Source organism: Phaethon aethereus (genome assembly GCF_964289735.1).
Source record: "Phaethon aethereus genome assembly, chromosome: 19".
NCBI lineage: Eukaryota > Metazoa > Chordata > Aves > Phaethontiformes > Phaethontidae > Phaethon > Phaethon aethereus.
Genome location: NC_138595.1, coordinates 6421789 through 6435536, shown reverse-complemented (window position 1 = coordinate 6435536; position 13748 = coordinate 6421789). Strand labels below are relative to the sequence as shown.

At 55.1% G+C, this 13748-nt stretch overlaps 1 protein-coding gene across 1 annotated transcript in view; it reads left to right on the top strand.

Moving 5' to 3' along the window:
* Window positions 1-7906: 7906 nt before the first annotated feature.
* LRRC75A (leucine rich repeat containing 75A) overlaps window positions 7907-13748 on the top strand; it is a gene marked incomplete at both ends in the record, with an annotated part of 92232 nt that continues 86390 nt past the window's right edge. The window contains one exon of the mRNA XM_082008546.1: window positions 7907-8170. Within this exon, the coding sequence (XP_081864672.1) occupies window positions 7907-8170 (264 nt within the window). The remainder of the gene's footprint in view (window positions 8171-13748) is intronic.

Sequence of the window (13748 nt, the reverse complement as noted above, 5' to 3'; positions counted from 1 at the left end):
CATTTGGAAACCATCAGGAGCGTGAGTCAAAGCGACTCGTGGCTCTCGGCTCCGACCGGGCGCCGTGCTCGCTTCTGCCCCGCCGCAGGGACGGCGCGGCGCGGCCGGCTGCTGCGGGAGGGCCGGGTGCACCCCCAGCCAAGCGCTGCCCGGGCGCGGGGCTGGTCCCGTGGGGGGTTTCCCCCTTCCCCGTGATTCACCCGTCCCACCGGGCAGCGACCGGCCCTTCGCCCCCCCCGTCGCTGCCGACGCGCCGACCTCGGCTGGCGGCGGATCGACGCCGCTGTCGCTCCTGCGGGTTCGCACCCCGTGACGCGCCGGGTACCGGAGCCCCGGCGGGGACGCGGCTCTGCGGCACGAAGCTACCTGCAGGGAAAAGTCAACACCAGGCTCCCAGAGTTTTGACTCCCCAAATCCGCGTTCGAATTGGCTGTTTCCCTAATAGCACAAAAGGATAATTCTCCATAAAAACGCTCGTTGATCTTTTTTACTGCTGAAGCGTCTCAAGGCGATAATTTTCCCTGCAGACTGAAGCGCAGAAAACTATCCAAGTCGTCTTAGTATTGCTGGAGGGAAAGCAAAGGGTAGTGTTCGAGATGACTCCAGAAAAATATTTGGCAGCTTTAACCTCTTGCTAAACAACTTTTGGACGATGTGTAAACAGTCTTTTGGTTTTATAAACACGGCATCCAGATTGTTGAGTGGAAAAAATGCTGAAGCCGTCACGGGAAGGGAAGATGTATTGCTTCCGGCAGCTTAAGCATTTTTATATTCTCTCAGGGTTAAGGGTTTGAGTTTGGACATATTTTGCATGGGAAATCTGGGAGGAGGGAGAGGTGGCACTGGAGGGGGAAAGCACCTGAATCTGGAAAAATTCAGAGCGTCTCTTGACAGCAATCCCTGACACCCAAGCGCGGGGGGAGGCGCGGGGGCATCGGTTTTGATGCAGAAGGGTCCATCCTGATCCCTCCTCCCAGCACCTGTGGGTGTAACGTGGGCAAGCACCTCTCCAAGCCATCCCTTTTTATTGAGGGAATGCATCTGGTGCCTAACAAATATTTTTTTCTACTCTTCGGATTGGGTTAAACTATTAAACACGTGCCAGTGGTACACCCCCCCCCCCAAAAAAAACCCCAAACCAATCCACCTTCAAACAAATAAAAACCTCAACAACACCTCCCCACACACCCCCCATTCTCTGGGAGATGAATGTAGCCTTCGCTGGATTTTTTATTTAATGCCAAAGGCCCCGTGAACAAGCACTGGAGGGACCTTCTCCAGGGCGGTGGAGGAGAGGCGGCGGCTGTTGGTGGGATAAGGGGGTGACGGCACGTTTTGGTGGCCCCCCAGCGAGCCCGGCTTTGCGAGGGCAATGGGGCATCCGGAGGTGACGTGGTTTGGCTAAGGGTGTTGCATGAAAAAATCCCAATTTCCTTCTGTCGCGGCAGAATCGCTTGGAAGGGGTCCGGGGTTTGATTTGAATGTGAATTCTTTTCTTCTAAAAGCGCTTGCGTAGGTGCAGTTATTCTAGTGTAATAAAAATGATAAGGTACAGCAAATTAACAATTAAGAAGAAAGCTTCCCACGCCACGGTTTGGGGATTTTGGCAGCTCTGTGCTCTTGCTGCAGCAACTCTTTTCACCCTGGAGCCCAGGCTCGGTGGACATGTCTCTGGCCCCTCTCTAACCACCTCTCCTGAGCCGAAAACAGACGCCGGAGCTCGGGGCAGGTTTCAGGCAGCAAGGGAGAGCAGGAGGAAGGTGCTTCTCTCTATATTGCACCAATATTTCTCAGGCTACTCGGGTTGTGTTCTCCCTTGCTTCGGGGGATGAAGACAGGGATTTTTAAATTTTTCTTTTAAATCCTTTTCACTTGCCTTTTCTAGCTGAGCCCAAATGTTGGAGAATTAATTCAAAGGTGAACATGACCATCCATTGCCTGGAGGAAACAGAAGTGCTTCTATGGGAGATTCTTTCATTTCTCCTTAAAAACCTCTCTCAGTACATGTAATGTTTCTCATCATTATATTGCCCCATTTGTCCTGGAGTTTTGTTCATCTGCAATTGCATCTTGCAGCATTTCACGAGGCCCTTCAGCCCTGTCTCGCTGCTGTGCCTTGTCAAAACCGAATTGAATCAAGCTTAGGATATGGATAGCCTTTTGTTCTTTTAAAATTGTATTTTCCAATTTGGCCTTCTTCCCCAGAGATTGTCTGTTGAGACTGACTACTATCCTATTGTTAGATTTGGTGTTGTCTTACAGTAAGGCTGTTTAGTTGTTTGTTTTGTTTGGTTTTTTTTTAAGCAAGAGACAAAAATCACATTAACTCTGGGATTCCTTTAAATGCCATCTTGAAAGTAATATTTCTTACAGTCAGCTTAGTCCTTTCCACATACTGAGTAGTGCTAACTTGAATCTGATGCTGACATTTAAAATTAATCCTAATCATTACATCCCTATCAAGAAAAATCAGCAAGTCCTGTGCTGCCCTCCAAAACAAGAGAGTTTGATGAGAAGCAGAGCTTGGTCCCAACTCCATCTCTGGTTTGAAGTCCTTGAATGTTTGGGGAAGGGATGGATGTAGATGAGATGGTTGGTGTCCCAAGGGCTTTGTTCAGTCCTGCCAAAATCTGGGTTGTGGAAAACATTTTTGGGGTGATAAAATGGTTAAATGCTGGGGGTGTGGCACGCAAAATGAGCAATCGTCCTTGAATTTGGGGGTGTTTCTTCTCTGTTTCTTAGACTAACAGTAACTGTGAAGTTTAGACCAAGACCTGAGCTGCCAAGTAAACGCCCCCCCCAAGACCTGTCAGGTGAGGAAGAACTCATAAACTCCACAGTCTCACGGGGCCGGGTGTCTTGGAGTGTGCAAGCTCTCCGATACAGAAGCGGTGGTGGGGATGTCTTGCAAAACACCCCTTCACGGAGGTCTACAAGTGTTTTGAGCAATACGCCACGTTGGACCGTACTCATCCAGAGTGGATTTTCCAGTTTAGGATGGGAGTCCTAGGCAAAACCTGGGATCGTAAAGGGGGTCTTCTACCTTAGGCAAGCTGTGAAATCCATCTCCCCATCTAAGCCTGTGAGTACATGGGGTAGCTGCAGCGTTTTAAAAAGCACATTGCAAAGGATAACACAAGTGGGCTGGCAAGAGAGAAGCGTAACTAGACTGTGATCTTCCAGTAAAACCAGTCGGTCCTTCCTGGAAGTGGGAAGTTAGTTTTATCTGTGACTAGTCTGAAACCAAATGTATACGTGTACGTGCGTGCAAAGCACTCTGGCGGTGGGTACCCACGCCTGGGGTGGCAGGGAACTGAGAGCGAATGTCTCCGTTTTCAGGTATTTGGTGTTGGATCTCCTGCACGCCAGCTTTTATTCCATCAGGTTATTGACTCATGTGGTATAGATGTTCCCTGGTTTCTCCATAACGCATTGGAAAGCTTGAGTTTCTTTTTGATGTAGAAGTGAGAACGTTCTTAAATCTGAGTTTGTGGGAGAGAAGAAACTCTTCTCTTTCACGATCTCACAATCTGAAGTTATTTCCTTTTAAAGCAGTGGAGTTTTCCAACACACCCTTAATGTTAGATATCATAAAGAGGATGAACAGAGCGGGGAAAAAAAGCGATTTCCCTCAGACAAACATCTACTAATTTGCAGTTTGCACACATCTGCACTAAGGAAAAAATGCATATTGGCCACGGATCCACTAATGACTTTAGCAGAATATTTCATCAGTCAGAGAGCTGCAGAATGAGCTCCAGCCCACAGAGAGCTGTGGGGCAGAGCCGGTTTCCAGCACACAAGTGCTGGGGTCAGGTTTTTTGGTGCTGGGTGGGCTGGGTTTGTACGCGGGTATTTTGAGCGAGTATGGAAAATTGTGTGTGCACATGGAAGCTGAGCGTTGCCGTGGGGTTGGGTCTGTAGCCGGATGAGACCCTTTGGAGGGTGTAGGGGCGAGTAACGCTCCAGGATGGAGCATTACTGAGGGATCTGCACGTCTTGTACCATTGAGCCACCAGTACTGAGCCTGGAGGTTACTCCTGAGTGGTCACGGTGCCTTTGCATCTGCTCACAGGGAGCGTGAATCCAACCCACAGAGCTTGGTGTTTGCTTTGCATCGATGTAACAAGAGCACGCGCTGCGCTCGGTCTTTCTTTCTTCCCGGCTTTGTCCTGTGTGCTATAAATAAACCTGATCAGGAGCAGCCGATGAGCTCTCTGCTCTGCTGGCAGAAGTGTCACAAGTCCAAAGGTTGGGGTTTATTTATTTATTCGGGGCCACGGCTGCTGTGCAGAATCGCCTCCTCGGCCAGGATGCGGCTCTGCTCGGCTGGCTCCCCGCAGGCTGAGCTCCCCTCCCCTCTGGGAGAGCGGACGGTGAGCTTATAGCTCCCGTTCCATTGGGATCCCCAGGGGACGGATACGGTGGTCCTCTACAAATGTGAAATGGCCCACTGGATGGTCCTGAAGAGGTGGAGAGATGTCTGTGTCTTCCCGGCGCGGTCAGCGCCCACAGCCTGTGCCAACACAGTTTGCCCCATCTCGTGGGGCTCGGCATGAGCAGCCCGTGTTCAAGCAGGGAAAAAATCAGTGATGAGCTGAGCTCGGTACTCCACGTGCCTCTAGAAACAAGGCGTGTAGCCTGATGTGGTCTTGGAAGATCAAATGCTGAACTATGAAAAGTTTTCTCCCTGTGCCCCTCGATGGCTTCTCTCTTCAGACCAGGTTATACATCTTGATTTTGCAGGGATGAGCAGTTCCCGCGGGTGCTTCTTGCTGCGAGTAAGGATGCTGCAAACTAGCCTTGTGTTGTGCCCGTGGAGCATGCTGCCGGGTGGGTTCGCTCAGCCGACCCGGTGTGAGCATCCTCCTCCCAGCCCCGCTGGGAGGGTCATGTCCAAGTCTTTTTTCCTGCAGGACAAGCATCTGCATTGCAAACCACTACCAGAGTGGGTATGGACCAGCACGAAGACTGTAATGGGCACAGGACCCACACTGCCTGCTCCCGGCAGAGACAAGGCTTCGTGAGACCTTTGGGGTCTTGGCCATTGGCTGAACGGGCTGCAGGTGACTGGTCTCCTGGCATAAGGGAGGTGGGGGCTTTTCCCTGCATCCTGGACGAGATGCTCCCTTCATATGGTGGTCTCTTCAGAGGATGCCCCATGGCCTCCAATTCTGCAGGAGCGAGGGGAGCGGAGCATCCCAGCCCTGGCAGGGGTTTCTCTTCCTGCTTCTTTTCCATTATTTAATATTTTTATTGGAGAGGTGAACCAACCCGACCTTGCTGGCTTCTTGCTGTACAACAGACTTAAAGATGTATGTGAAAAACAGGCTCCAAGATGAAACTCGGGGACAGGCAGAGGATTTTATGGCTGGAAGCACCTTGCCTTCCAGCTCCTGTCAGGCAGCGAGGTTGTGCACATTGGCAGGCCCAAGCACGCAGTTGTGGCTCAGGAAAGGACTGACAATGCTCAGTCGATTCGGGTGGGAAAACCACCTTATGCAGGATGAACGCGTGAGGTGCCTGGTCCTGTTTCCACTGGCTTTGGGGCACAGCGTCAGGCTCCGGGTCTGGAATGAGGCTCCTTCAATTGTTTCTTCAGACACGGGCCCTGGCAGCGTCTTGCAGGTTGATCGTTTAATGTCGTTATGCGTTATCACCTCACGGCATGGAGAGGTCTGACCCTTCAAAGGGAGGAGGCTGTACCTAGGATGGAGTCTGCAGGGGAAGGTGCTGCTGGGGGGGCCTCAGGCACCGCTTCCCGCTGCCTCCTGTTGACATTGGCAAACTGGCTGCCCCTCCCTCGCTTCTCCGGGGAGATTTACTGCCAGGTGAGGCCTCTGGTTAACCCAAACTTGCGGTTTCTGCAAACCATGTGGCTGCATGTTTCCTCATGTGACTTTACTTGATATGGCTGAACCAGTGAAATGCGGTTTTTGGTTCATGGCAGCGGCCATGAGCTGTCTTCCTGGGGGAAGACACTGGTATTTGGTCCTGTTTTGGATCCCCCGCAGCATGGCTCTGTAAACCGGAGCCAAACCCTGCTGAGGTCAGCGGGGGCTCTGTGCTGTTCTTGTGGTCCACATATAAAAATGCATTACATCAGCTGGCTTTGGAGTTTTAGAAACAATTAGACGGGCTTCCAGCCATTGGGCTATCGATGACAGCTGCCTTTTATTCATCGACCTAACAGGGTATTTGTGTGTTCGTGGATGTGCCATTGCATGGGATGCAGAGGAAGCAAAAAGTTCTCACATGTTGCTTCGACGTTACTTCTCACACAGTTGCAAGATGCCCCCATAGCACATTCCTGTCGGAGGAGGTGATGCTTCCCCAGCCTGGACACTGCGCAGCGTGATGGCTGCCCTGGGTCTCCGGCCCCGGCCAAACAGAGGCGTGGGACTGGACGCAGAGTTTGCTGCACGTCTGCGTGGGAAAACAGCCCCTCGCATCGGGAGAGGGTCTGAGGCGGCCGCTGGGGCCTCGACAGCCCAAAGCTTATTCCTCCCAGGCATTTCTTGAGCACTCTGTCTCCTGCAGCAGGTGAGCGATCCCTGTCTGGAAGAGAGCTGTTCGTCGTGATTTTTAGCCAAGAGTGGCAATCCGTGCCCTCAGCCCTCCGGCGGAGTGCCTGGGAGATGAGGAGGGATTGAATATGGGATGGGGAGTTGCTGGAAGGGGCAGCGTGTGCAAGGGGCGGTTGCAAGCGCTGGATGGGGGTGTGTGGGGGGTGGCTTTAGCTGGGGCAGGGCACAAGAGGTGACTTCCAGCTGGGAAGCTGGGGATGGAGGTGAGGGAGGAGGCCAGGAGGTGCAGGAGCAGCCACGGTTTGGTGTGGCCCCAGGCCGGAGCTGGGAGCCGCGCAGGTTGCCCCCGCCAGCAGCGGTCTCCCCGCCAGGCGCTTTAGTCCGCGGGTGGGCTCCACGCAGGACTCGAGGGGACGTGCCCGCCCCCCCCAGGGCAGAGCGCGTCCCTGCGGGGAACGGGCACGGCCAAGTGCCGGCAGGTCCCTTGGGGTGAGAACAGAGCGGGACCCTCCGTGCTCCTCCCCGGGAAGCACCAGCGGGGATGCCCCACGCTGCCTCCCGGGGGCTGCCTGCAGCCGAGCCCCGGTGCAATCCCCGGCGCTGCGGGGCGAGACGAGGAGGAGGAGGAGGCGGCGGCGGAGGAAGGAAGAGCCCCGTCCGGCTCCAGCTTCCTCCACAAGCCCTGCCTCGGTGCACGGTGCCCGCCCCCGGCCCTCCCCGTTGCATGCACTCCCCAGCCGGGCGAGCCGCGCCGCCTCCCGGGGAGCCTCCGCCGCGCAACAGTTGCCCCCAAGTCGTGGCCGCCCCCGCCGCTCCCCGAGGGAGCCCCCTCGGTGCCGGGAGGAGGAGGAGGAGGTGGCGAGGGCTGCTGGGGGGGGGCTCGGGGGCTGCGCGGAGCCGCCGCTGTGCAGCGCTGAGCACTGCCGGTCTCATCGCTCCGCTGCCGCCGCCGCCGCCCGGGGCCGGCAGAAGGAGCTCCCCGGATCCCGGCTTCTCGCCTCCCCGGAGCGATGGGGCGGGACGGCGGGGCCACGGCTTTGCTGCGCTCCGCCGGGCTCGGCCGTCCTCTCCTCCGCCTGAGGGAGCGAAGCAGCCCCGCCGCTGGGCACCGGCCCCCCTGCTAGGCTCCCGGGGGGCGCCGAGCTCCATCCCGCACCCCCTGAACTTCTCGCGCACCCCCCCACCCCTTTGTGCGTCCCTTTGTGCATTCCCTCAAACCCTCTTGTGCACCCCCCCCATTTGTGCATCCCCCTGTGCACCCCTTAAACCCCTTGTGCGTCCCCCTGTGCACCCCCCAGCCCCCTTGTGCCCCCCCTCCCGTGGCTTCCAGCCCCAGTCCGTCCCCCCCCCCCGCCTTGCATGCAGCCCCAGGGCGCACCATGGGCACCAAGCAAACCAAGGGCTGCCAGCCGGGCAGCGCCGGGGAGAGCCCCCCGGCCCACCACCGCAAGAAAGCCCCCCCCAGGGAAAGGGGGGACTTCCTCGCCTCCCTCGTGGTGAAGTCCGGCGAGAAGTTTGGGAAGGGTGGTGGCAGCAGCTTGCCCCCTTACCACCGGCGGATCTGCATGATCCAGGACATGCTGGTGCTGGTGAAGCAGGGGAAACAGGAGGAGGCCACCGAGCTGCTGAGGCACCTGCGGCAGGTGAGGATGGGCAGATTTCTCCTGGGGGGCTGCCTGCTGGCGGTGGGGAAAAGGTAGTCTAGGCGTGAAACACATCCCGGTTTCGAAAGCCTGCTAGCAAAGAGGGGGCACGCTCTGTTTTTGCGGTGGCGTAATTTTGGGGAAGTGGCTGAGGAGCTGCAGGGTGGTCATGGTGTTAGAGATGGGAAAATAACCCCGGGGAGGTGCTTTGCATTGTCTGCAGTGACAAACCCTGCCGGGTGGATTTTTCTGCTTCTCTTCATTGCTTGCGCTGATAGCTCTGGGGTTTGCAGCATGCACAGCCCACTCGAGGAGGTTCCCACTCAACTTTCCAAAAGTTCGGTGTTTAAAGCAGATCTGTAAAAGCGCTGAGGCAATTGGAACTAGCAGCTTTTGAGAATCGGCTCTTTTCTTCCCGGCTCAGAAATACCAAGGGTTGGCAGCTTTGCTTTTTATCTTGTTCTTTCTGACGCACAATCGCACGGTGGAGTTTTGCTGGTGTTGACTGGGGCTGGTAGGAATGAGGGTGCGAGACGCTGGGTGAGAGCAGGGAAGTAATCGTACGGAGCCCGAGACCTTTCCCCTTGAAAGTCTGTTTGAGCTGGGCATTAGCTGAGGAGCAACCCTACGGAAAGTTGCTGTGAGCAAACAGAAAGGCAGCTGAGGAGCACTGCTCTATATCCAGCAAATAGGCGTTTAACCTTTTCTACTGATAGACCGAAGTGCTGGGCATTTTCAAGGCTCTGGGGTACAGAGGGCTTTGAAAAACACCAAGTTTTCCATGCAAACTGAAAACAGACCCGGCTTCAAGCTCGGTTTTTCGCCCAAGGAGCCCGCAAGGCACCCAGCTCTTTGGCGTAACCAGTTCTACCACCTGGGGAAAAGTTGCTCAGATCTTTGCTGGGCATCGGGAGCTGCTTTCCGGCCCCGTAGATCTGCTCTGTGTTAGTCTGTGTGAAAACACAGCTGGTCCAGAGTCTGAGGGTTTTCTTCTTGTTTGTGTTTGGGTTTTGCTTTTTGCGTTCCCCCCCATTTTCTAGTCCTGTTGGCTTTTAGCGAGTCAGATGTGTTGTTCGGGGCACGTCCCTGACCCCTTCAGCCCACCCAGCGCACCCCTCCCTTTACCCACCAGCCAGGGTCCCTCTGCCCAGCCGCTGTACGTGACTTTAGGACTATCTTTGGAGCGATCCAGCTGAGACATCGGGCGCGTTTCATACGTGTTTGCGGTCCTTTATAGAAAGCTCTCATGACTTACTCTCAGCCTTCAGATAAGGTGCTTTTTCTGGGATGAACGTGCACCCTCCCTGGGAGTTGGGGGTACGGCTCTTTAGGACAATGACCTCTCCATGCAGGATCTGTGCGGCCGTGTGAGTCGAGCATGTGGCCTGGAGAACCCCGTGGGGCAGACGCGGCCGTGGGTTAGGCTGCAGATCTGTGCTCAAACGGGGCACCCTCTCAGCCACGCCAAAGCTTTATCGTGGCACCAGCAGCCTGTTGGAGCTGGCAGAAAGACCGATGCTAATTTTAGAAGGTGTTTATATCACCCCCCTCCCCCCCTCCCCCCCAAAAAACCACCCAAAAAACCTCGGTGCCTGTGAAGTACCGTGGGTTGCTCCAAAGTTCTCTCTGGCTTCAGACGCTGGTTTTTCTTAGCGATGCCCTGGACCGTCCTCTCCCTCCCCACAAGTTGGTCGTGCAGGGTGTGAGGGAGCTGGGACGTGTCACAGCGGCTGCCCCAGCGACAAACCTGACCCTGGGGCCATCCTGTCATCTGACGAGGGTGAAAATAAAGCTAGGAATTAATTTTAAAATGCTGAGGGAAGCGAGGAACCTGTTACAGTCAGATAAGTCTTTGTGAGTGAGTGTTTCTGAAGAGCTTGCTCTGATAAAGTATGTCTTAGAGTGTCAAAATAGGGAACACTTTGTCCTAGATACTATAATAGACTCGGAGCACATTTTTAATGAGACAGTATTATTCCCTGCCTTTGGGTAGCGAATGTGGGATGCCCCACGCAACAAATCCCAATTGCTGTGGTTTTCCACAGGCTGGCTTTTGGGAGGTGGCGTTTTTGGGGTGCGTCGGTGGCTGCAAGGGATGCTTGGTTGGCTCCCAAGGAGCTGGGGCTGCGAGGCGGTGGGAGCCTTCGAGAGCTGATTTGGGGGGAAGGATGAGCTTCCCCCTGCAGGGAGGGATGGACGGGTGAGCCCGGAGGGGCAGGGACCTCCTCTCGTGAGCGCTTAGTACAGCATCCACTGCAGAGGGGCTGTGGTGTTGGTTGGTTGGTCCATGTGGTTGCTAACGTAATGGGTGATGATGATGCAAAACTGGGTTTTTTGAGCAAACCTAGTGACCTGCTGCCCAGCCTTCGTTGCATTTAGACTGTTTTTAAAAAAAAAAAAAAAATCCCAGCCATTTAGGTCACTGGGAGCCTTTCCACTGACTTCACCAAGCTCTGAAGCCAGCCCAGCGTGCAGCGAGGGGGTAGGTGACAGCACCCCTGTGGTTTGGAGGTGCTCCATCCTTTTTTTCGAGCAGGATGAGAATGTTGCCAGACCTGAGGCTGACCGGCTTTTTGGCTGTCCTTGACATAACGTCCTGCCTGACCCACCCGCTGCAAGATGAGGTTTGGGGGGCTTCTCCTCCTGCCTGCCAGCACCCCCAGAAAAGCTGCCTTTGATAATCAGCCAAAGGGCAGGGCAGTGAAACCGGATTTTAGGTGCCGTGCCAGAGCACGGGCAGGTCCTGCCCTTCCAGGACCAGGCAGCGCCGTCCAGTGTGGCCGTTTGCATTTCACCAAATTCATCCATCCTGCTTCCCTCCCCTGAAATCGGAGCGATGCCGTTTTCTTTACAGGCTCTCATAAGGGTTAATTAATGCTTGGAGGTTGCAAACAACTATAACAGCGTTAAGATATTAAGCAGACTTTTTTTGTTGTTGTTTAAAAAGATAAAAAAATGCGAACAGCGGACGGGGACTTCTTTGCTTCGAGGCTGCCGTTCAGAGAGGTCAGACGCGGTCTCTGGTGTGGAGGGCGACTTGATCCCACCGCCTGCCCTCCAAATAACTCCGATGTTATTGCTGCGTGTGGCCGTTCGAAGGGGTACGTGCTCCCTCTGCGCAGCCAGCCGAATTTAACGCCAGGCTCTTGAGCGAGAGGTACCGCTTGCTCTTGCCTTTCGCCGTCAGCTGCCTGGAGCCCAAACCCCCCACCGCAAAATTAAAATCCCCTCTCAAAAAAGTGCCGTCCGCTGCCCGCTGTGGATGAGGTGTCACCGCTGCTGCATGTAGGAAGCTTTTGGCAGCTAAATGCATTGGAGGGTAAGAGGAAATACGCCGAAGTACTGAATATTTTTTTGAGGCCAGAGTTTGGGGTTGCAAGAAGCTTGTTAGTCGCCTGGATGGAGCCGGTTGCCTTTCATGAAAGTAATGCTTGCGCTGAATAACTTTCAATTCTGTTTCTCTGCTATAAAGTGACTTCCTAGATTTACCCGTTGGCATCTTCTCTGCCTTCCTGCAAGGAGCTGCTGCAGGGCCTCACCCTAAGAGAGGGTGGAAGCTGAACGAATTAAGGGTGTCCAGCGCTCGGAGAAACCTGGGACCCTGTACCCCAACCCTGTGGCTGTGATGGGTGGGAGAATTGCAGCTCCTCTGTGCCGATGAATTGCTGTGGCCGATATCACCGGTTGCAGAAATGGATAGGTTTTAATATCATATAGTGTATCACTTTTTTTTTTTTTTTTTACTTTAACGCACTCTTGAGTTTCAGTGGTTAAAGCAGCCAAGCGCTGTCAGTATATTAAATTCTGGGAGTGTCTCTCCTGCTGGGGAGAGGATTTGTGAAACAAAGCATGTTTTCCTCCTCCCTGCTGCCAAACGGATCGTTTTCCCCAGTGAAATGGTGAAGCGCTTCCCAGCACATTACGTTTCACTCGAAGAATTTGCCATTGGTTATGGCTCGATGTGGAGTTTTTGCTGGGCTGTTGCTGCTGCTCCGGCGGAGCTGGGCTGGTGGGAGGGAGGAGGAGGAGGCACCCGCGGCTCTGGGCATCACCTGCATGGGGCAGGAGGTGTACCACGGTTCCAGGAATTAAAACAAAAAAAAAAAAAAAAAGTTGGGGCGGGAGGGGGAAAGAAGATAAAGTATTGTAATAAAACCTCCAGGCGCGGAAGATGGCCAGAAGCCAACTGGCAAGGTCCAAGGTGCGGCAAAGCTTCACAACTTGTAAGGTGGCTTCTCTGCTCGTGCCAGCCTCGCCTGGGCGGTGGTGGGGTGCGAAGGGCCGGTGGGAGGGGTCTGGGCCCCAAAGAGAGGCAAAGACGCCATGGTAACTCTGATGTGCAAGAAGGGGCCGGGAGCAAACGTGCTCTGACGCCCACTGAGCGGCGCAGACCCTGCGTCCATGGTGCAGGCAGCCGCCTCTGCCGTGGACAGCCTGCGATTCCCGTGGTCCATCCCCGAATGCGTCCCTGCCGTGGGTGCAGGCATCCCCCCGCCCCGTCTGAGGCTGATCCCCGGGCTTTGCAGCCAGTGGCTGGGGGGAGCGAGGCGCGACATGTCGCGACATCCGCCCCGCTGGGTCGGCGATTAAATGCCTGCTACTTCTGAGCAGCTGCCTGGTGCCGAGGGGACTGCGTGGTGCAGGGATGCGTTGGTAATTAGATGCTGAATATCGTCCTCGTAAGAGGGGGCTTGGCTGGGAGGAATAGTAAAGAAAAATTTGAAAAAAGCTGATGCAGAGACAGTTCACTTTGGGCTCCCGTGGCCTTCTCCCTGCTACGCCGAAGCACAGAGCTGCGTGATAAAATTAAAAAGCAATTCTTAGGGGCAGTCTGCTTAATGAACATTGGTAAGTGCATTAAACGGCAGCTGATGTAGTTGGAGGGCTATTTATCCCAGTTGTCCCTGTGGTTTACATCACACCTTTCCCTATTTTCCTTCCCCCAGCGCCCGGGATTTTGCCCTTTCTGGGGAGGCAGGAGCTGTTGGGGAGAGTTTGGCGCGGGGCTGCGAAGGCAGCGAGCCACGGCCGACGGCTGGGGCAGCCCGTGGGGGAGCAAAGAGACCTCAAAAGGCTGGCAGCCTGCCTGGGGAGGGTAAGCACCGCTCCCGGAGCTCTCGGAGAGAGAAACGCGGGCGATTCCAAACCGTCCTGGGAAGTCGCCTCCAGCGTCTCATGTGTGCTCGGGGCTGCTGAGATGGGAAGGGGAAGGTTTACCTGAGTTCAGACCAGCGTTGCACCCGGGCAGGCTTGAAGTCACCCACGAAGATGTAATTTGGCCCCTTGGCATAACTTTGTGTGCTGGGCAGAAGCTCCTGAACTACTCCACGGCCCAACATCAGCCTGGTCGGTGTGTTACACAATCTGTACCTTGCAGTGCCCGCTGCGGGTCAGGAGTGCTTTCAGGGTTATTTATTTCCCCAAACTACACTTAAGAGACAGGGGTGCGGTTGCGTAGTAGATGCCCGTGGAGGTGGGCGTGTTGTCAGGCGCGTTTGCGATGGTTGCGGTGTCTCCGGCGGCTCGTTCTTCGCCGCCGCCTTGTCTCAGATTCAGGCTTCCTCCTCGAGGGATGCCG